The sequence below is a fragment of the Electrophorus electricus genome, chromosome 4 (assembly GCF_013358815.1).
Source record: "Electrophorus electricus isolate fEleEle1 chromosome 4, fEleEle1.pri, whole genome shotgun sequence".
In the NCBI taxonomy this organism is placed as follows: Eukaryota; Metazoa; Chordata; class Actinopteri; order Gymnotiformes; family Gymnotidae; genus Electrophorus; species Electrophorus electricus.
Window position 1 is genome coordinate 6,623,977 of NC_049538.1, and position 21,690 is coordinate 6,645,666.

Here is a 21,690-nt window from a genome sequence, read left to right on the forward strand (position 1 = left end):
TCCTCACACAAAAAAAAAAGAACGAAAAAATAATGAAGAAGAAGAAGAAGAAGAAGAAGAAGAAGAAGAGAAAACTGATGGATTGTTTTTTTTATTCAAAAACAAAACTAAAAATAAACAATTAAATCTCCCTCGTGCCATTTCCCTGACATTAGAACCAAGCAGGCATTTGTTTTCTCCTTCTCGAAATCATTCGAAAGCACGCGATGCACGGTGCGTTTTGTCCCTGTTCGGTGGTCCGTGATAATGCGGTTATTATGGCGACGAATAGAACAGGTTTCAAACGGGAATTCACAAGCGCAATATACACCATACGTGTGGGAAAAGAATGCTTCAAAAGAAGGGCATCTGGTTCGAGCGCGTTTGGATAGGTCTGCAGTCAGGTCAGCCGGAAGAAAGCAACCTGCATAGCGTCCTTTGAAGTTTGCGCCGGTAGCCAGTAGTATTGGACGTGATGTCACTGTTTAAATGCTCGAAAAAATATATAATTTTAACATATAGCCTAAATGAGCGAAAAAAGCTTTGAAAATAAGGGAAATCACAAAACTTTTAAAATTGTTTGAAAAGGCATGCAAGCTACCCTCATGATTCCTGCGGTCCGATAACAATAATAAATAAACATGGGGAGCGCACGTGGAAATGACTATTGCCATACAATTTCCTTTATACAAATATCTTTAAAAATACAAATAAAATAAAATTCAATTCAAATAAATTAAAATAAATCTAGCAATTATCATAATCGGTCAAAGGCTTGCTGCAGTCCAGTGACTCAAGATTTTATTTTATTTTATTTTATTTTATTTATTTACACCAACCAATAAAAAGAATGCAATCCAGTAAAAATACTATGACTCTGTTGGTCATAACTGAAACTTTTGACATATTTTAGCCAAATAGAAAGAGGACGTAGTGCGTCAATCACATATAAACTCGTAAATGCAGAAAAGCCATTCGACTCGATGAAAAGGAATCTGAGCGCTTTTTAAAATGACCTTTCTTTCCATCCTACAATGGTCGACTTAGTCAAACAAGCCTGGCCAAGATACACTTCATATCAAACAAATAAAACTATGCGTGATTAAAACTCGCCACTTTATTAAATTTGAATTTCAAATGAAATGTATGCTGTCAACGTGCACCGCATGCTAATGGGTTCACTTCAGTGCCGATAAGAATTAGTGGATAAATGTGTGTGTGTGTGTGTGTGTGGGTGTGTGTGTGTGTGTGTGTGTGTGTGTGTGTGTGTGTGTGTGTGTGTGTGAAAAAGAGAGCGAGAGAGAGAGAGAGAGAGAGTGAGAGAGAGAGAGAGAGAGAGAGAGAGAGAGAGAGAAAGAAAAAGAAAGAAAGCCCTTCGGGACTCTTACAAATTGTTAGAATTTGGTACTTTGCTGTAATTCGGCATGTATTTCCTTTTAACAAGTAGGTATAGAGTTAGGAATCTGTATTACAATTGCAGTTTATGTTTTTTTTTTCCTTTTTCAAAACTGCATTAACATTTATTTGGCATCACTGTCAGCATTGACAACAACAATCGTCCTACCACAGGCTACTGTCTTATTCAGTAGCATACAACATATACTAATAAGTAATAAATAGCTGGTTAATATGTTGGTGCCCAAACACGTACAAAAACGAGTAAAATAAAATAAAATAAAAACACTAGGGAAACGTTCACCTTGCAGTGAATGAACTGAGAGCAAAGGGACAACGAGGATGAAGTTTGTTCCTTTTTTATTTGTGAAGCGTTTGTCCCACCACGTGCACACCTCCTTCCACCCCTTGGGCTGCTCAGCCACGCCCTCACAACGCTGGTCCGCGAGCTCCGAAATGGAGAACTCACTGTCCAGCCCCATTTCACACATTACTCACGAAAATGTTTATATTGTATGATGACCAGCAGAAAGCACAGGAAGTAGAAACATCTGATGTAATAAGAATACACCGGCCAAACTTCAGTGTCCTTATACACACGCATATAGACTTGTTATTATTTCGGGTGAGTGAACAATGTTTACAACACGCATCCCAACGAAACTGACTAGCAGCATCCAACACGAGAGCTCTGAACAAGAATCAACAAGAAAACTTTGTTGGGTTCAGGTATAAATCATGCGATAAAAAAAAAGGCTAGAATAGATCTTTCTACAAGGGTATACCCATCAAAAAAGATAACCAGATTACGCCTCACTCTACCCTCCCACTTGTAGACTCAACATTTGCGGTTGTTGTGGAGCGCCGCTGAAGGCGTCAGCGACGATGACCTCACGACAGAACGTAATTTCCCGACGCTTCAACAAATCCTATTGGTTAAGCTGGAGCCTGCGGAACTTCAAAGCTAGAGTGGAACTAAAATTGCGCCAGGATGGGCGGCAAACATCAGTGCGCAGCAAACGCCTCAAAACAGGCGAGTACATTTTAAATGTAAAAGTACTCTGAAAGGTGGACACTCCTGGGATGGCAGCTTCACTGCTAGGGGTGAGTACCGCTTATGGTTTTCGTCTTTTGAACACTAGTTTAATTTTGCTTGTAGTTTTAGACACGAGTGAAAGGAGCTGCAGTTCCGGAGGTTTAAACAAAATCTGACAAAATAAAGAAAATGAAAACAGAAGGAGATTAGAAATGAGAGTGACATTCAGCCATATGAACTACGACGTTCTCCGCCATACGATTACGTATTTTTAAAATAACGCTTGCCGGGATGTTTAGGAAATTCAGGTTTTCTATTAAAATAATACTTAAAATACTCTTAATATCTCTTCACACAACTTCCTACAACCTTACAGATATCTCTAGAGCACGTTTTCTGAGACTCTTGGCTACTCTCCGTGGCTTCACTGTCTGTATTTGTTTGTAACATCTCCAGGAAGAGCCGAAGTTTGGATCCACTCCTTTAGCCATGCTAGCAGCAACTTGCAACAAAATTGGGAGTCCAAGCCCCTCTTCGGCGATTTCGGATAGCAACTCGTTCGGGAAAGGCTTTCACCCTTGGAAAAGAAGCGCGCCTAGCAGCTGCAGTCTCGGTTCAAGCCTCTCTTCGCTCAGCGTGACCGGCACAGCCCGGGGAGGAAGCGGGCTGGTGGATTCCTTCAACGCAAACGGGTCGCCTGGATCCAGCGCCTTTTCCTTAACGACCAGCAACACGTCTACTAGCCCCTTTGGAAACGATTACTCTGTGTTTCAGACCTCAGTTTCTAACAGTTCTCAGGAGCCCAATTCTCAGCCTGTTTTTATCTCCAAAGTGCACACGTCGGTGGACAGCCTTCAGGGTATTTATCCAAGGATGAGTGTCGCACACCCGTACGATTCTTGGTTCAAGTCGGCGCACCCAGGCATTGCAGCGGGAGACGTGAGCGCAGGCGGTGCGTCGGCCTGGTGGGACGTGGGCACGAGCTGGATCGATGTTCAGAGCGCCAATGGTGCCGCGCTCCAAACGTCGCTGCATTCCCCCCTAGGCGGCTATAACTCGGACTACTCCGCACTAAGTCACTCGGCGTTCAGTGCCAATCCATCGTCGCACCTCCTCACTAGCGGACAGCACTTGATGGACGGATTCAAACCGGTTTTACCAACGTCCTACCCAGATTCTAGCCCCAATTCAATCGCTACTGCTAATGGAGCTGTCTTGACCGGGTCCGCTGCAGTTCCGTTAGCGGGCTCTCCGCGGTCGTCCGCCCGGCGATATGCTGGGAGAGCTACCTGTGACTGCCCGAACTGCCAGGAAGCAGAGAGGCTGGGGCCAGCGGGCGCGAGCCTGCGGAGGAAAGGACTACACAGTTGTCACATCCCGGGCTGTGGCAAAGTGTACGGAAAAACGTCCCACCTCAAGGCGCATTTGCGCTGGCACACTGGGGAGAGACCGTTCGTGTGCAACTGGTTGTTTTGTGGCAAGAGGTTTACCAGATCCGACGAGCTCCAGCGGCATTTACGCACGCACACCGGCGAGAAAAGGTTTGCTTGTCCGGTATGCAACAAGCGCTTCATGCGCAGCGACCACCTCAGTAAGCACGTGAAAACGCACAGCGCCGGCGGGGCTGGAGAACCGGGGTCTAGCGGGAGCGGGTGCAAAAAAGGCAGCGATACCGACAGTGAGCAAAGTGTTCCGAGCAGCCCTGCATGTCAATCTCCAGATATGTTGCATCCTACAGAACCAGTCCAGACGACAAACATGAACGGCCACAATTCAATCAACTGAACAACTTAAACATAGCCTAATGACAATATTGCACATGCATCGCAAAATCGCAAAACTACCAGTAAATGAGTCGTCTATACATGTCCGTATCTTAGTAAAAGAGTGATTTGGAATATTACTCAAAAGGTGGGAAGGCATAGTCCCTGTCAGTTCTTTTCGAAAGATACTTTGATCAAATATCAAGCCGCAACAACAACAAAACGAAATACCTGTTCATGCTGCAGTTATAAATGTGGCAATGTTAGCTAAACGTTGCAGATGTATTCAAATACAACGTGGATTACAGAGACGGACCAGTGACAAATTCCACTAAATTATATAGCCTAGAGACCTACGTTGTTTAAAGAGACTTAGTTAAAATAATGTTTTATGTTTACGGTGTAAATTTGGGTTTGCCATGAAATGTCTTATTTGAGTTAACTCTATTGAGGCACTTTACTCTTCACATTTGAACTCAAACAGCGGTTTACTTGTAGTACATTAGTACACCAGAAGAAAGCCAAACAACACTGAACCCGTTTGGTGTGGAATGGATGGTTTTCTAATTGTGTGTACGTTGTCTTAAAACAAAAAAAAAGCATATTTCCATGAACAAAGGATGCTGAGCTGTCATAAGCTAATAGAAGGGTCTTTGGGGAAACTTGTAAATGTAGGCCTACTTAAAGAATTCAGTCGTTCACAGTGTGGTTTTGTACTGTAGTTTTAATTTCTTTGTGGCTCAAAATACTTTGATATCTATGAGAGTGCATTGAAATGTTCACTTTCTCCTCGATAGCAAACTGAAAATTGTACATAGGACTGTCTCGGTTTTATTTATCCATGAGTTTGACCTGTAATTTGAAGTCTATAAGAGTCGCACTTTGAATCTATATTTATGATTTTAGGATAGAATTATTTCGATCGGGTTGTTGACCTTTTCCCCACTTTTTTATTTAATCCTTTTTTTTAATTTAATTGCGCATGTGTGTTTGCATTTACTGACGATTGATTTTAAGGTGAATTCCTCATAATAAAGTCAAATTGGGTTTCACTACAAAATAAATTATTGGTTTCTGATTTATTTTTTCATATAGACTACCCTAATCATTACGTGGTGTGTGGTTTCTTCAACGAAATGACACGCCATTTATGTATTAGAATAGTCTAGGGACCACAAAGGTTGCAAGTGGGTAAATATTTGTTTATTAAAAATATTTTCATGACAAACATACAGTGGAAACGGCCTGGACACAGAACCTGCAAGGCATACGTGATGTCATCGTCATTTTTCAAACTTTCCACACAAAGCTTCAGCCACTCAAAAAATGAGCGCTGCTGTTCTTTCTATGCAACGATATTACTCTGTGGTTTTAGAGAAAATTTACTTTTTAAAAATCCTGTGATTCGATGTCGCCTAAGAATAAGAAGCGCCTTAAGACTTCCAACGTAATTTAAATTCACAGATTTTTAAAATCAGATCTGAAATAGTCGTGTAGGCCATACGTGATATAAAAAGGCAACTAGGTTTAGTCCTAGTTTTTGTCCGTGGCCTAATATCAAAGTAGTTTTGATCACCAGCCTAAACCAGCCAAAGTGCTCTCTTATAGGCTAGCCCAGACATTTTAAAGTTACTGAAAGACAAACTGCGTGTTGTGGTCTGCGAAATTTAGACGAACAGGCAGGTTAGTGATTTGGCTTTGTAATGATAAACCCCTTCTTTTCATGTGATATTATATTGCGTGGCCTGCTGTAAAAAAAATTAAAGTAGGCTAAATCTCCTACGATACACAAACATAGACGCTCGCAAAAGACCTGATTTAGGCCTACAGTAAAATCCAAGAGGAGGATAATAAACTGTGTCGCGGTCGCGGGGTTTAGAGTCGGCTAAAAGTGAGTCATGTCAGAATAACGCCAATAGTTAGGCCACTTAATGTTAATTAATTAAAAAACGTAATAAAAAAAAAACCTTAAGACTATTAATACACACTATGGGCAGATTGCTGAAATGTATCAATGTCTCAATTTAATTAACTGATCCTTAATTTTACGAAAAAATAAAATTAAAATTCTGTTTCAGTGTACACAAAAGCTACTGATTTACTACCATACCCCCCCCCCCAAAAAAAACCCCCAAACAAACAAACAGAAAAGATGCCTAATAGAATGACCCGAAGAATTCAAAAGAAAAACTTCAGAAGTGTTCGCATCGCATCCGTGTGGATGCAGCGCCCCTTGGTGGCCATCTAAAGACCTGACCTCTTAGTAGACGAAAGCAGTGTGAAAAAAGTGCACAGCAGGTTAACATCGATTATGTTCTTAATGATCGAAGCTAGTCCCTCCGAGGTTACCGTGACCATTTTTAAAGTCGCTTTGGGCAAAACCTTCAATTAATTGATAAAATAAATTGCTCATTGCAACAACTTTCACCGACATGCTGGATGTTTTATTGCACAGTCATTCTAGCACATTCTGAGAAGAATAAAAATATTGAGAAGGAAATCGTTTCCATGAAATGATGCCTTCAGCAAAGACGTCTGTACTTGACACAAGAAGATAAAAACAAACATGGTTGGAATTTTTATTGAAACAATGTGTGAAATCCATTGAAAAACAAAAGTGCTGTTATTGATAATGCCCGATTGTTCAGTAATTTGGATGATTTAGAGATTACCACTGATCGCACTATGATCAGTCGACATGAATAAAAATCACGGAGAGCAGTACATCAGTAGTGCTGAGTTAGTGCTTAGACCAATTTATCAGCATCACATACGAAATATTTCCATTGATTTTCTTAGTAACAACCCTCTAGTAGCAAAGCATTTTCTATAATGACAAAAATAATTCAAAATGAAACAAGAAAACGAGACAAAGTATAACAGCAATAAATAGCCATTTTAGTGGTCGGAACAATCAGATGTAAACATTGGAATTTTTTTTAAGTTTAGGAAAAGGAAAGGAATGACCCCCTGGTGCGGGCCTTGGAGGTGCTTTCCTTTACGTGGCGATGGAGTGTAGCTGGACGTCAGTAGTTTGACATGAGTGCAGTACGAACGCGCTTCTCTAAACACGCTAAGAAATACAGTAGCCCGGGCAATTAACACAGGCGCAACCCTAGTAGAATTCCAGTTCTGACAGTACATCTCAAAGTGAAAAGATCTGAGATACACAAAGTGCAGCACTCCGTTACTGTAAATATATACCCACTGTACTTAGTACCTTCAGTTAATCTGATTCAACATTACACTTGAAGCTATCCAATGACGACTCAGTTATGATAAAAACAGGAAAGAACTTTTGGGTCATGTCCATCCTGCCCACTAGGTGCCAGTCAAACCTCAGGCTTAAAAGGAAAAGAATCAGATTTGAGGTCTCTATCGGCTGTGGCTGACTGGTGCGGGCTCTTACAAAAAATGTAGTGTTCCATTTAATCAAATAGAGACAAACTTAAATAGAACATATAAAAACACTTAAATTCATACATAAATTAAAAATACAAAAAACTACAGTACCTTCACCTACCACACAGAGGCCAACGAGAACAGTCCCTTCTGTGGTTAACTGGCCTAACCTGGAGAGATTAAAGTGACAGTCACCGAGCTGACCAGTTTTTGGTCCCATGCTAACAAGCGAAAAATGCCACCCTACTGTGCAACACACAGCATGAACTATGATTACTTAATAAGCTTTCAATCAGGAAAGTCAGCTAATGACTAACAGCAATGTTAACCGACTAACAGCCAGCTAAAAGTTTCAAACGCTGCCAACGGTGGATTCAACACACACACAAGCCATATTACAAGGTTTGAACAGGGAGGGAGATGCAAGGCTACTCCACTCCCGAGAGTGCCCCGTCGCCTCTCCCGCGATCCACGTTCCCAGCCACATCAACCGCCGCGTTACCAAGTACCAAAACAGTGAGCTCAAAATAACGGAAGAAAATCAACCAGCCCCAGAAAAGAAGAAAATAACTCAGAAAAGACTGCGGGGCACGAAGTGTGCTTGTGAAAACGAGTGTGCGTTCATTCACTTATTGCTCTCCTTCTCTTGACCATCTTTTCTCCTCTGTGACACCCCCTCAGTTTCAGGGCCACATCTCGTTCAGGGCCGTCTTGGGACCGTGGACGTGCATTTCCATAGGGTTCTCGGGTAAGTGGTCACGTCTGTACGTTATTGTCTTCTCACTGGTGGAGGGTGTGCAGACCTGTGTGGTGACAAAATTTGATATCCCACCGGGAGTGAAGCTGTGAGCGGTGTCAAATATAGCCACAGGTCTTTCCATATATAGCCATTACAGGTCTTTCCATATCAGCATTATCTGTAAAACTACATAAAATAATTCTTGTAGTCTTATTCTATGCTAATGCGTTGTAATTAAAAGTAAACTATCATCTAAAACATTGAGACTATTTCCATTCCCACATTTGTGAAATTTTAAAGCTCTTGAAAATTCCAATAAGCAGGCAGCGATGTTTTCAGAAACCCGCTTTGTCACTGAAAGAATTCGTTACTGAAAGAAATTTATATATGATATGACATCATCCTTATCCACTCCCGTAAGTGCCACACACACACACACCCAGCTGATGTTACCTTGCTGTTGTCATTGAATCCTTGGCTGACTTTCACGTTCCATGGCCTTCCACCGCCTCGAAGGATCAGGCGGGCTACTGCCAGGATCCCCAGGCCTAGCACCACGGTGAGGAGGAAGACACTGAGGAAGGTCTGGAAGTAGCGCCGGCCCGACACGCACTCTGTGGGGGGGGAATGGGGGCAATGGTTTGATTAGTTCATATATGCACAAAAACTATAACTAGTAGCCCGCTGTATTTTCCTGAGGGATTGTTGCTGTTAGTAGCCACAGAAACATTTCCGTTACAACTGGCCCTTTAAATTGCTTTCTCTCCTCTTTCCTTTGCCCATTTTAACGTCGGGGAAAGAACACAACACGTGAATTAGATCAAAGCTGATCTGTTTTAATATAGTGAAGACAAAAGAAAAAATGCATTTGAGAGCCAGCGCAGGACACGGAAGAGCTCAAAACGCTATCCCCAAACAGAGCATTAATCAAGCCTGTGCTTACATTAGCGTCAGTGAAGACATCAACAACGGTTGGAGAGCAGAGCCGTGTCAGGTCTAGCGCTAACACAAAAGCTAGTCGGACAGGGATGCCACGCTGGAGCACGGTCAGATTCACCCTGTTCACAGATCTACAGGCACTGACCTCTGTACTGTCACCGATTGCGAAAGGCAAATGTGCTGGCACCAGGCCACTACTCCAAGTACAAAGAGGCTAAAGTACTGTATTGACATTTCGTAGCGTTGTCATGGCGATCTGGCAGGAGGACCGCAGAGAGGAAGGCTCAGGAAGGTCGACCTCATCGAGGGGAGCAAGGACAAGGGAGCACACACACACACACACTCACTCACACACACTCACACTCACACACACTCTCACACACTCTCACACTCACACTCACACACTCACACTCACACACACTCACACACACACTCACACACACACTCACACACACACTCACACACACACTCACACACACACTCACACACACACTCACACACACACAATGGCCTGCACTGTTTCCAAAACTCAAGTCGGGGGTGTAGGGTGCGGCTGCTGTGACATTCTTGTGAACTAATCTTGCAAAAGGAAGTAAAAGATCATAATTGACAACAAGCAGGAAGCAAGAAGGAACTAGCAAGACTACTACACTACTAAAGAGCAGACTAATATTTAACCCACCACCCCACACACACCAACTAAAAACAGACACCATCACAACAGTGTGATGTCATGCAATAGTCTATAGGTTAAATCGAGGCATTCAGAGGCCGGTTATTTGTGAGAACTGATGACGGAATCAGTATACCGAACTACTGGGTCCTGTAACTGATTCATGTCTTATGTCAGACAGTTACCGAAAACATCACGAAAAACGCAACATTCCACCATCATCTCACTTCACTGTAAACAGACACGTTGAGTTAAACACTGTAACATCACACTGGCTACAAGTGATCACATTAGCTAGCTAAGTGATGACTGATTCACCTAGTTTAGCATTCACACATTTCAAATCAAAACTCTCTCTAAAAGTAAGGGCTTGTTTGGCAAGTAGGCACGTACTGTGTGAGATAATGTACCACCAACCAATATAAGTCACAAGCTAGGCCCGTCCGGCTTTATTTAGCCATGACGACCGGCCGGCTGTGTCTTACGAACATATCAACAAACATCTGTGTCGCGCGAAGAGTGAACGAAGCAGAGGCGGGGAGCTGGGGGCCTCACCGACATGCCTGCTGATCCGCAGGTGGGGCCCCTGGGATCCTAGCTGCACGTGGAACCTGACGAAGCAGTGCTCTTGGCTCTGGTACAGACAGTACTTCCCCCTGATCAGCTCTGCAACCAGGGATTCAACAAGAAAAAAAGGCTCAGAACTATCAGTCCTTCATATAAGTGAGTAACAGACCTGGGTTACATCATTCTTAATGCATTTTGGTCCAAACAAGATGAAACGTTCCTGTTAGAACCATTTAAAAACCCTCTAAAAACCTAAAACCCTCCCCTTCTCAAGTCAGTCCATAAAGTCTCTAAAACAATACTGTAGATACAAATACGCTGTATATAAAAATACACTACTAGGAAAACGGATTAAAATTTAATTAACAAAACAATGTAATGAAACAGTTACAGACAGTCTTTCACCTGACACAGTCGACACAGTCATGGTGAGCGTCACTAATGCCCTGTCTGCTTTCTTCTTGAGTTATAGTTTCGTTTCTGTAGTGTGATCAGACTTTACATCATGTCACTGACGTACCAGTGATGTCATCGACGAAGGCCACCAGGGCCGTGCAGCTGGCGTTGCACCGCCGGGCGCCGGCCCGGTCGAAGCCACCGGACAGGTGGCAGTCCACACAACTCCTGAGAAGGCCACGACACAGCAGGGAAGCGAGAGAGTGTGACGGAGAAACAGAGTGAATGTAGAGGAATGAGGGAGAAATTACAGCACGGTGCCGCTGTAGAGACGCAGCTCTGTTTACCATTGGGACTGACAAGTGTTGGAGCAGGTGGGGCATTTCTCGCAGAACCTTCCAGAGCGCCGGTGGTCACCGCACACGCACTGGCCGCACACACACTCTCCCATCCCGCTGCACACCAGGCCGTCGGGAGACGCGCAGCTGTCTGTGGAGCTGGGGCAGCTACAGCCCTCTCCCGTCCAGCCTGGACGACACAAGCAACGTCCAGACACACACTGACCATGTCCTAATGTGACACACACACGCACACACACAATGAAAGAGATTAGTAAGGTGATCAGAGATCAGTCGCAATTTCACATGACAAAAGAAAACATTGCTTACAGGAAGTAGGTCTAGGCGCTAGGTTTAGGTTAAGGGCATTTTGTCCATACTGACGCACCTCCGCATACGAGACCCCTGTCGTAGGGGCAGGAGAAGTCGTCCCGCTCACAGTGCTTCCCATAGATGGTCCCGAGATTGCTGCGGTCGCACACGCACACCCCGCATACACATGTCCCACGGCCGCTGCACAAAGCTCCGCCCGCCTCCTCCCGGCAGCTGTCCGTCTCTGGCGCGCAGCTGGGAGGCTCCGGCTCATTGTGGCAGGACCCCGCCCTGCTGCAGGAGCATGCGCACGCCTGCCGGAGGCGCACTCTAACCGTCTCGTTAAAGCCCACGGGCCTGACGAGTGCCGTCACCTCCGCCGTGGCCCCGCCCACCGGCCTTCCGGAAGGGCACGCGCGCATCCCCACGGTGACGTTGAAGAGGACCTTGGGGAAGCACAGAGCACGTTAGCGTACAGCAGACCCTCTCTGAGGGGAACAGTGGCACTGGCCAGTGGATACATAAGGCGATATTCCCGATACAGTCTCGGAGAACCTTTGCACAGCCAGGATCAGGGTTTTCCATGCTGCTCACAAGCCTCACTCGACTCATCTGTCAATGATGCTCAGATGAGTTCTGTGAGGGCATCGGCCAATGGCCACCCAAACACCGTTCACTCCTACAGGAGCCTGAGTCACTGACTAGCATGAGGATCATGTGTGAAGGGGTTTTTCCCTGAAAAACTACACTGCAAAAGTCCAGCATCAGATGATCTTTTGCAATACTGTTCATTGGCATAATGACTGTTACTTGAGGAGTGTGACAAAACACAGATGGGTAATTTACCATTTAATTTTTGGAACTGCATACTGTAGCTCTGAAGCCAGCAGAAGCATTGTGTCTCAGATTAAATGCCACATTTGTTCGAGTGAAACCATGAATTACATAAAAGTCATACGATTTCAGCATATCAAGCTATTTTGTGTAAACTGGATTTTCACAATCTCCTCAGCACAATCTAATCGCCTCCGCAAGTACTTGCTGTTTTTTCTTGGAAGCTTGCCCACACACACACACACACACACACACACACACACACACACACACACACACACACACACACATTCATAAAGTGTACACACATACATACACAGTAATAAAGGCATACACACTACATCAAAGTCTGCGTCTGGGTTGTGACAGAGGCTTGTGTTGAGTGCTCCAGGGAGAGGAACAATGAAACTAGAGAACAAAACATGTTCACTCTTGTCAGCCCCTCATAAAAACCCAAATGGTACATCTGTGTTACAGATCGGGGGGCTTCTGTACCTTTTGGCTGGGTTGGACGTTGGAGCATTTGCTGTTTCCCGTCACGGTAGATCCGTTGGGGCAGAGTGCTGTTATGTTGACCCAGAATCTGTGTGCCTCACTGTCCTCAACTCCTACCTCCACCCCCACATCTGACAGAAGCTTCTGGAGAGAGAGAGAGAGAGAGAGAGAGAGAGAGAGAGAGATAGTTAAGTTAACCACTCTCAGAGAGATCCCATTGTTCTAGCCTATAATCCGTTTTGATAAAGGCAGGTTGACTCGGGGGAAATAAAACGGTAAAGTAGTTCTAAAAATAGCCGTTCCTTTGCTGCTGGAGGCACGGGGGGTGGTGGTGTGCAGCAGTGTGCGCGGTGATCCGAGCCCTCTAATAATGCAGCTCTCTGTTCGCCCGCCTCTGTAGGCCTTCGTGGATTCCGGGAGGAGGACAATAAATGGTTGTGCCTCCACCGAGATTACGGCAGCACGAATTCACCCTTCGCCACCTCTGCTGCAGCGACCCCCAGTACCCCCCCCCATAACCCCTCTGTGTTTTTCTGCTCGTGCTCAGTGGGTGAGTCAGAGGCGGGAAAACACCGAGCACTTTACATGCCACTTTTCATGGCACAGACCGGTCAACCGCACAAATTAATGATCAGCGCTGCGCCATGAGAACATACGGAGTCAGACAGAAACAGACGTGGGGAAAGACCGCTACCTTGTAGGCGTCCACCACTAGGTCTGTGAGGTTCAAGGCTTTGGGAAGTAACTTCCCCAGGTAAGTACCTGGAAGAAAGTCCACCAAGTCCTGCGCAGACACACGAGAGGGAAAAACTCCCTGAATATCCACCTTGGGCCCCAGTCCCGTAGGACTACCAACCCAAAACAGCAATAATCTTTCTTTGGTGAGAAATTACCTCATACCACTTATATTGCATCTGATCCACGGCAAAGATGGAGTAAATGCTGTTTTCTAGAAGCTTCTCTGCCAGCTGCCCGATGGTCGGGTGCTCCTGCAAGAGACCGAGCACATACGAGTGAAGTGAAAGTGTCACTGTGATATAGAGACTGGACTTTTACTGGGCTTACCATGTTGGCAGACTGGGAATAGGTATTGCCCACTAGGTGGCAGCGTCCGTCGTGGGGGACCACTATTCCGGCCAGTTTACTGTCCAGGGCCAGGTGAGACGGCTGGTCGGTCATCACCAGCAGGAGATGCTTCGCCTCCGGACGCCAGCCGATGTCCTGCAAAAATTGTTTCTCTTTTAAAAACTTGTTTGTTCTCAAATATATCGCAGTCAGATCTACAAGATAACTGTCCTTTGGTTACATTTTTCTATTCAGATTTAACAGTTTTATAACTAACATGATTTATTTATTAAACCATAAGCGATGCTAATGAAGCAGTTAAAATCATTGGCATTTTCAAAACTCAAGCGTCTTTTTCTTCTTTGCCTATGTAACCTTCTACAATTTAGTATAAACAATCATTTATTTTGTCTTCCCAACTATGTCCATGTGTTTATCCGAGACTTCCTGTGGGCAGTACTGTAGACCTGTAATACAGGCTTTAATTATGTTACCATTATTAATGCCGATAATTAGTTTGTTACATAAGCCTATAAACAATGCGGTAAATAAATATTGTTAAGGGACCCGTGTTGGCACAAACAAATAAAATTAAACTATGGTCAGAGTGATTGGGGGGGGTATGGGTGGTGTAGGTTTAAGGGAACTGTCACTGTGGAAAATTAGGGTAACTGTTAATGATTTCGGGCTAGGTCTCGGAGACAATGGTTTGGTTTATGGTCCGTGTTTTAAAGATAGCACGATTCAGCGCGGCCTGTACGTTTTCACTCGCTAACGAAACTCAACTTTTCAGAAACACAGCGGTCTGATCCGACCGCTTCCAGACACGCGGGGTGACGCTACAGGCGGAGCCAGTCAAACAGAAACAGAAGGGGCAGGATGAGCACTGCCTACCAGTCCCAGCGACAGGAGCTATTCCAGTAATCCCAGCTTGCTTCTACTTTCTCATCCTTCCGGAAAGGCACAGTGAGCTACAGAGCAAGGGTGGGGGTGGGTGGGTGGATGGGGGGGGGGGGGCTCGTCCCAGTGCGGCAGATTCAAGGTCGTATTCCTACAGGCTTTTGTGAAGGACAAAGAGCAGATTCAGAAGAAGGAAAACAGCAGAGGAGTCAGCCCTGTAGTAAATCCCCACTAGCATGGCATGAGTCAGACCCCACGCCTTGTGAGTGCGGTTTAGATATACAGCAAACGAACACTGCCATCCCTGGGCTCCTTAGTGGTGTCACTGCAGAGCTGTGGCAACGTTGGTGATGCAGAATGACTCAGACCCCCCCGTATCCTGGGTTTGTCATGATCTCACATCTACATGCAGCGTTCACAGGCTTGTGTAGTGACTGAGCAATCTAAAAATAGCTGCAGCAATTTAGAAAGTGAAGGGCTTGTTTCTGGAGATTAAGACACGGACAGGGATTAATCCTGAGATTAATCACAGTCTGTCTTTATCGGTGAGAAGCATAACCAAATCAAAGACCACAGGCAGCTGTAATCGGGGCCCGGCTGCAAGCACACTCTCTGGATTGGATTTCTGCACTCCTACTAAGCCTAATCCCTTATGAAAAAGGATTTTCAGTGAAGAATCTACATTAATCCTTAGAAGAAAACCGGTGGGTTTAGCCAGAAAAACCGACCCAACCTGTCTGGTCCAACCCCAGTATGAGTAGTGAGGTCATGAATGTCAACAGCTTCTAACCGTCGCTCCACTCTACCTGCACAATTCTATGTACAGCCTACAAGTGCAATCAGGATCTACAGAAATCCACAATAAAGCAGAAGTTCTCCGGCCTGCCGCTGATTCGATCTTATTTCCGAATGGAATGCCACACGAGCGCTTTGAGCGTTTACAAAAGGATTTGTGTTGATAGGAGCCAGCACACAAGCCCGAGGCACCGAGTTCCAAGCTGACAGGGGCGTGGGGTGGGTTGGGGGAGACTAATTAATTCTTCTCTCAGAGGAAACACTGCAGAACAACAGGACTTGATCTGTCACAGCGTATTATCATGTTTGTAACAGTGTGAAGGAAGGGCGACAGCGTTGGCACGCTGGCTGAGCAGAGAGGAGAAGAGAGGGTTGGCGTCCACCTGGCACACGGCTGCCTGCAGCATGGCGTCAAAGCCTCCCTCCGGCGTGTCCATGTTGCCCGCGATCCTCTGGTGCTGGATGACCCGTTTGAACTCCACCATGTTCTCGGTGACGGGCAGGACGTGGATGAAGCCGTGCGCCGGCCGGCAGTTAACCTCGTAATCGCTGGAGAGAAGGAGAGATGGAGGTGGGGGGGGGGGGGATGAAATATAAAGAGAGGTAACGTATAGAAAAGGAACGTGAAAGAGGGAGTGAAGGGAGGGGAGAAAAAAGTAGCAAGGAGGGAGGGGGTAAGAGAGTAAAAAGACATAAACAAAGAGAGGAGAGCAAGCAGTAAAGGGAACAGAGACTACATAAGACTCCTTGGAGCAGATTCCCACATTACAATGAATGAGCTCATCACGGAATGTGCTGGTGTTCCCCGGCCTTCTTGAAGGAGTTCATGGGGTTAGTCAACAGAGATGTAGCATTTCGCTGTAACACTACGCACGATTTTAGATCCTTATAAAGTCATTTTGGAAGCATATGAAGCATCAAGTACAATGCAACAACAACTCCCACCAAAAACAACATTCTAAATCTAATGCTTCTTTTAAACATTTACATCTGTTGTCTGGTTGTCTTATTCATTCACATAAGAAGTCCATTAGCCGCCGTCACGGTCAGCATTAGACAGCGCTCCCAAAACGCTGACAAGAGTCACCCTCACAAAAGATTACCTTCATCACTACAGGTCCAGTGACTCAGAGGACTGGTTTCTGTTTTGTTCTGTTTTATTTGTCAAAAACATCATCCCGTGTGGCTGAACAATGATGTATTCTTTTACCAGTACATAAGCCCTCACAGATGCCCTCACAAGGCCCTTCATTAGTGCTCTTACAGTTAGGACTGAGACAGAAAGAAACGAACATGGACGCTGTGGACCGTACTGAACCGTGGCTGTTGAGATTAACGCATTAATAAGGGACATTGGTTTAAAGTGCTCAGTGCGTTAAAAAAAAACAAAACGTATGTCACGATTAAAGCAATTTTGGTAGAATTTGACAACCAGTTGGCGAGGCTTGGTGCTAGGTCACTGGAAGCAGGAGGAAAACAGAGGCAGACTCACAGCACGGTAGCCGTGACACTTAATCTCGGCCTGGCTAAACGTAGGCCAAAATTAATTCAACTTCTGCAGAAGGCATGTGGTCATCATCAGCTGAAATATGGCCAAGCCCTGAGCTTGGATTTGAAAATGACTAAACGAAGAGACAACAAAAAGATCTCGCCCCCACACACCTGTTTTCTCAGACCAGCCTTTCATTCATATTTAAATGTCAATTTTGTTATTTACTGTGTTATTTAAATATCAAATGAGGTTATGGTGCACTTTCTGGGAGCCACTGGAAAAACTGCTGCTTTTGCAAAAATATTACTGAATTATTACTGAAATTTATGGAAGGAAAGTAATAACTTCTTGTTGCTATACATAATTTTGACCACAGATCTTAATTAGGACCCAGAAGTCCTAATTACAATAAATAGAGATATCTAGCCTATAAAGCTTGATGGAAAATAAGTCATTTTATCTATCAATCACGCAATTTATTAGGTGCTGTCAGGACAATAAATCCCGGAATAGAGGCTCCCGCTTACCTGCAAGGGTTAATGATCTTAGAAGGGTGCACATTGATGTACGGCGAGACTGGCTTGTCAACGAAGGATCCGAAGCCCACGCGGAAGTCGCTGGAATGTTCCTTCATGCGCTGGGAGAGGGTCATCCCCACGGTCTTCAGTCGGTCCAGGTTGTCCTGCATTGAGGCTGAGACATCCACCAGGTAGTACAGGTCCACTGGGTACTGTTCCAGCTGCTGGACTTCCACAAGAAAACTCGCCTCACTGCCTGAGACAGGAAATGATGTCATTACTGACCACTGCTTCCAAGAAACGATCAATAAAACACAAATATAGAACTCTAAATAACAACAAATAAACTATAAGTTGTATGTAGCCTAATGACACTTCTGGACAGTGATGAAACCTTCACAGTTCAAAAAAATTCCTTTAGATCAGGCATTTGTCACTCTTAGTACAAGAATGCGGTGCAGTCTGAGCCTTATTCCTCACCTGGGCGCAGCAGGATGGAGATGTCTCTGGGAGCCACCTGTGAGCTGCTCGGAGAGGCATTCACCTCCACCTTCACCCGAGGGTTATCAATGAACTCCTCGCCACAACCCTTACGCAGCAGTCGAGCAACAGAATCGCACCTCTCACTCACACCCGCTCCATCCAGAAACCTCTGAGGGGTCAGGCAAAAGGTCAGGGGTCAAAGGTCATATACCAGACACACACACACACACAGACACACACACAAACAAGCTTGCACATGCGCATGCACACACACACACACACACACACACACACACACACACACACACAGACACACACTCTCACCCACTCACACACACACACATACACATACACACACACACACAAACAGCCTTCATTATGAGACCTCTGTTGATGACAGAAGGGAACCAGGGGTGTGGAGTGCATGCATTGTAGAACTAAACATTCGATTGCCACAGTACACAACACAACTTCCTTGCACATAACGTTGTAACATAGAGAGGGACACCCTGATAAGTCTCTTCCCAGTCTGCACATGTCCAGAGAACCAACCACAGATCGTATGCACACCCCAGACAGACGCCTCACTTAATGACATTGAACTTCTCACCATACCAGATATGACTTACTCTATTCACATGTAATACTGCATAAAAAAGAATAAGGGTATATTAAATATATTTTGCATTAGTGCTGTCAAAAGTTGTCAAAGATTGTGATGTGGATAATTACCATCCTGCCTCATAAACATCTGATTGATATGGGGAATGGACACACACTTTAGAGAATATATGACCCTCTTTGAAGACACAAACACAGATGTTGGAAAAACACCGCCAATAAGTTTCCATCAAGAAATGTCTGAGCCCTATTGATCGGGTGGATGTGTGTAGGAGTAAAAAGGTTACTAAAAATAAATGCTAAAACCCCACTTACGTGTGGCTTTCTGAACTGAGTGAAGTGTGTCTTTCGTCATGTGCCTTCTCGAGAGGTCAAAATATCTCTCCCAGTGTGAAGCCTCCGGATTCTAGATAAAGAGGGCAGCTGTGCCCCATGCGTGGGCTGGGAAAACACCTGACTGCCGGCTCTGTTCACACACTCCTCAGGCTGCCTCTTCACGGCCTCGCTCCGGCCCTAATCGGGCTGGTTCAGAGGGTGCCTAGGGGGACGCCATGGAGACCGGAGAACGCCATGGAGACCAGGGTATGGCATGCCAGGGGAAAAGAGCGGCATGGAGCGTGTGACTCTCCGGGGTCAGCCGTCCCCACGTCAGACCAAGCACCCACCCACCCTCCCAGACCCGCAGCCCGCTTGGCCGTCTAGAACGGGCGCCGCGCGTTCCAGACAATGAGAACGCGGACGCGTCGGGGGGCTGAGTGCCGTGCATTACCTCCTGAAAGCACCATGCGCACTCGGGACCACGGAGCAGGCATTCTTCACATGTCGCGGCGAGGGGCAACGTGCAGTGCTTGTCTGCTGTGACACAGGGAAACAGAGAGGGCAAATTTACACATGAATGTGGAGAAAGCTGCCCTTTGGGTTTCAGGTCTCCTCCGGCTGACGTGGACAAATCGCAGGCAGGCCTCCGTCTCCAGCGTGCTGGGGTTAAGAGCACAGTGCTGGGCTTGAGATTGTTAAAACAGTGAAGAAGGGAGGCAGCGTTGCCCCTGCACCTGTTATACTGGAGTGTAAAACGAAGCATAAGTTCAGTGTGGATTTAGTGTCAAGCAAACCGGTTACAGGAACAGGAACATTGCGCAAGACCAGATGGATTCAGTTTATTTTATTGATACTGTGCTGGAAAATGCACAAAAATCTTTATCGTGCAAATGATCGCTAGGCCCAGTACCGATACCTCCGCAGGCTTAGTAATATAGACAAGCTCTTCACAACACTTTTGACATTTAAGTTATAAACATCACATGTTCGAGAGGAAAATAACACCCACTTACATTACTACCGGTTTTACCAAGTCGTTACGAATAAAAAAATATCCTTCGTCATACTTACATGAATGAGATGATCCGAGGGCTACCACAGTGATGGCCAGCACGCTGCGAAGGATTATGTTATGGTATTTACGCAGCCAGGACGTCATAGCAGCTTTAAGGAAAGAAGTGACACTCGAGACAAACGCCAGGTACTTTAAATCGCAACTAAGAATTCTCGTGGGAAAACGGGAACCCTAGACTCCCTGCAACAAAAGACGGAGCCCAAAGTGTTCAAGCCGCATCGTAACACGTCTCTGCATTTGCCCAGAAACCGCTTAATCCCGCGGCGTTCCCATTCCCAAAATCCGATGATCACGGAGAACCACAATGACCGCTTGTTCGAGTCGCGCACTTCGGAAGGACGAAAACACGCGCCGTGCGCCGAAGTATAGGCTGCCCTCGCTCCATTTAGCGGACGCGCAGGTGGTGTGCGACACTGGACGTCCTCGCATCCAGCGGCGTCTCGTTGTGTGAACGAAGTGCAGTCGTCGCGGAATCCTCTTTTTTGCGCGGTTCATTCCACGCTGCGTGTGAGGAGCTCACAAACATTGTCTCTCGTTCAGGGCATTTGAAAGTATGGACATCCTTTATTCATCGGAACTGAGGCGGCGGCACTATGGAAACGCCGCTGCCCCCTCACTGCTGAGCAGGGAAGGGTCGACTACTGTAAAACTGCCTACTTAAGCGGGTAGGCGGGAGGACACGGGTTTTTTGTTTTTTTTTTTCGGGTTGGGGGGGGGGGGGGGGTACCTCGGACACGTAGCTCACTTTGGCGGCGTTTACACTCGTCTTTTGTGGCGACGTGATTTACTGCTTTTGTGTGAGGCTGAGAGGGTCTAGGTGGACTAGTGGCAAAGGATTTATTCTATTCAGCAGGAATCCATGAGCATTTATGGTTGGAGCCGCTGGCTGGTCTTCCGTCAAAAGAACAAAGGCCAACTGTTGGTAACAGTCGAGGGGGGAAAAAAAAAACCTTTTAGTGGTGGAAAAAAAGCAGGAACATAAACTTGATAAAAGCCCCACTTGTGTTCGTGTAAGCTGCGATTATTACCTTAAACTCTGCTCACTGGCGCTCTTTGACCTCTTGAGTTACTGATGACGCTGGTAAAGTTAGCGATGCTTATATGTATATAGATTTTTGAAATATTCAGAATTAGTTACAAAGAGGAAAACTGATACTTTTCCCCATTTCTACTAAAGAACTTTTAACTCATATTCAGAAAAAGCTTGTATACAGCAGGCCCAGTTCCAATCTAGGATTTTATGTTTGGGTTTGAGAACAGCAGAGGTTTACATCTGGCATGCCTGCCAAACAGTTGGCATGGAGGTATGATTATAGTTTCGTAGACTCTCTAACTCAGGCGTACAGCCGGCCCTCATACGTGTCAAACTGAACTCTGGAGAAGGTTTCCACTGCATTCAAGTTTTAATTATCGACCTGATGGTGGAGCTAAACAGCAAAGAGATCTTTCTAGCCATTAGTGGTTTTTTAAGACAAACCACATTTTATCGAATTTTATTTATTTGATCTGCGATTATCTCTGTGTTAATGGATGACTAAAAGTGTCTGGCCATCTC

The 21,690-nt window shown here is 45.4% G+C and overlaps 2 protein-coding genes across 3 annotated transcripts; one reads left to right on the plus strand and one right to left on the minus strand.

Annotated features, from left to right (window-relative positions):
- The first annotated feature begins 2,375 nt into the window (after window positions 1-2,375).
- Window positions 2,376-5,220, plus strand: sp8a (sp8 transcription factor a). Its single transcript, XM_027001398.2, has 2 exons — window positions 2,376-2,478; window positions 2,867-5,220. Exons 1-2 carry the CDS (start codon window positions 2,458-2,460, stop codon window positions 4,193-4,195), a joined length of 1,350 nt encoding a protein of 449 aa, XP_026857199.1. The 5' UTR covers window positions 2,376-2,457; the 3' UTR covers window positions 4,196-5,220.
- A 1,375-nt stretch (window positions 5,221-6,595) lies between these two features.
- On the minus strand, window positions 6,596-20,768 carry itgb8 (integrin, beta 8). Of its 2 annotated transcripts, none has more exons than XM_035525356.1 (15): window positions 20,132-20,768; window positions 19,512-19,594; window positions 18,119-18,290; window positions 17,648-17,894; window positions 16,012-16,177; window positions 13,934-14,089; window positions 13,762-13,857; window positions 13,563-13,652; window positions 12,869-13,012; window positions 11,616-11,985; window positions 11,237-11,459; window positions 11,014-11,117; window positions 10,482-10,592; window positions 8,768-8,928; window positions 6,596-8,378 (listed from the first exon to the last, which is right to left on the minus strand). In XM_035525356.1, the coding sequence occupies exons 1-15, from the start codon at window positions 20,217-20,219 to the stop codon at window positions 8,259-8,261; spliced, it is 2,331 nt and encodes a 776-aa protein (XP_035381249.1). In that variant the 5' UTR covers window positions 20,220-20,768; the 3' UTR covers window positions 6,596-8,258. The 2 variants fall into 2 exon arrangements, with proteins under 2 accessions (XP_035381249.1, XP_035381248.1); XM_035525355.1 differs by having other exon boundaries at window positions 19,512-19,597.
- Between the last annotated feature and the right edge of the window lie 922 nt (window positions 20,769-21,690).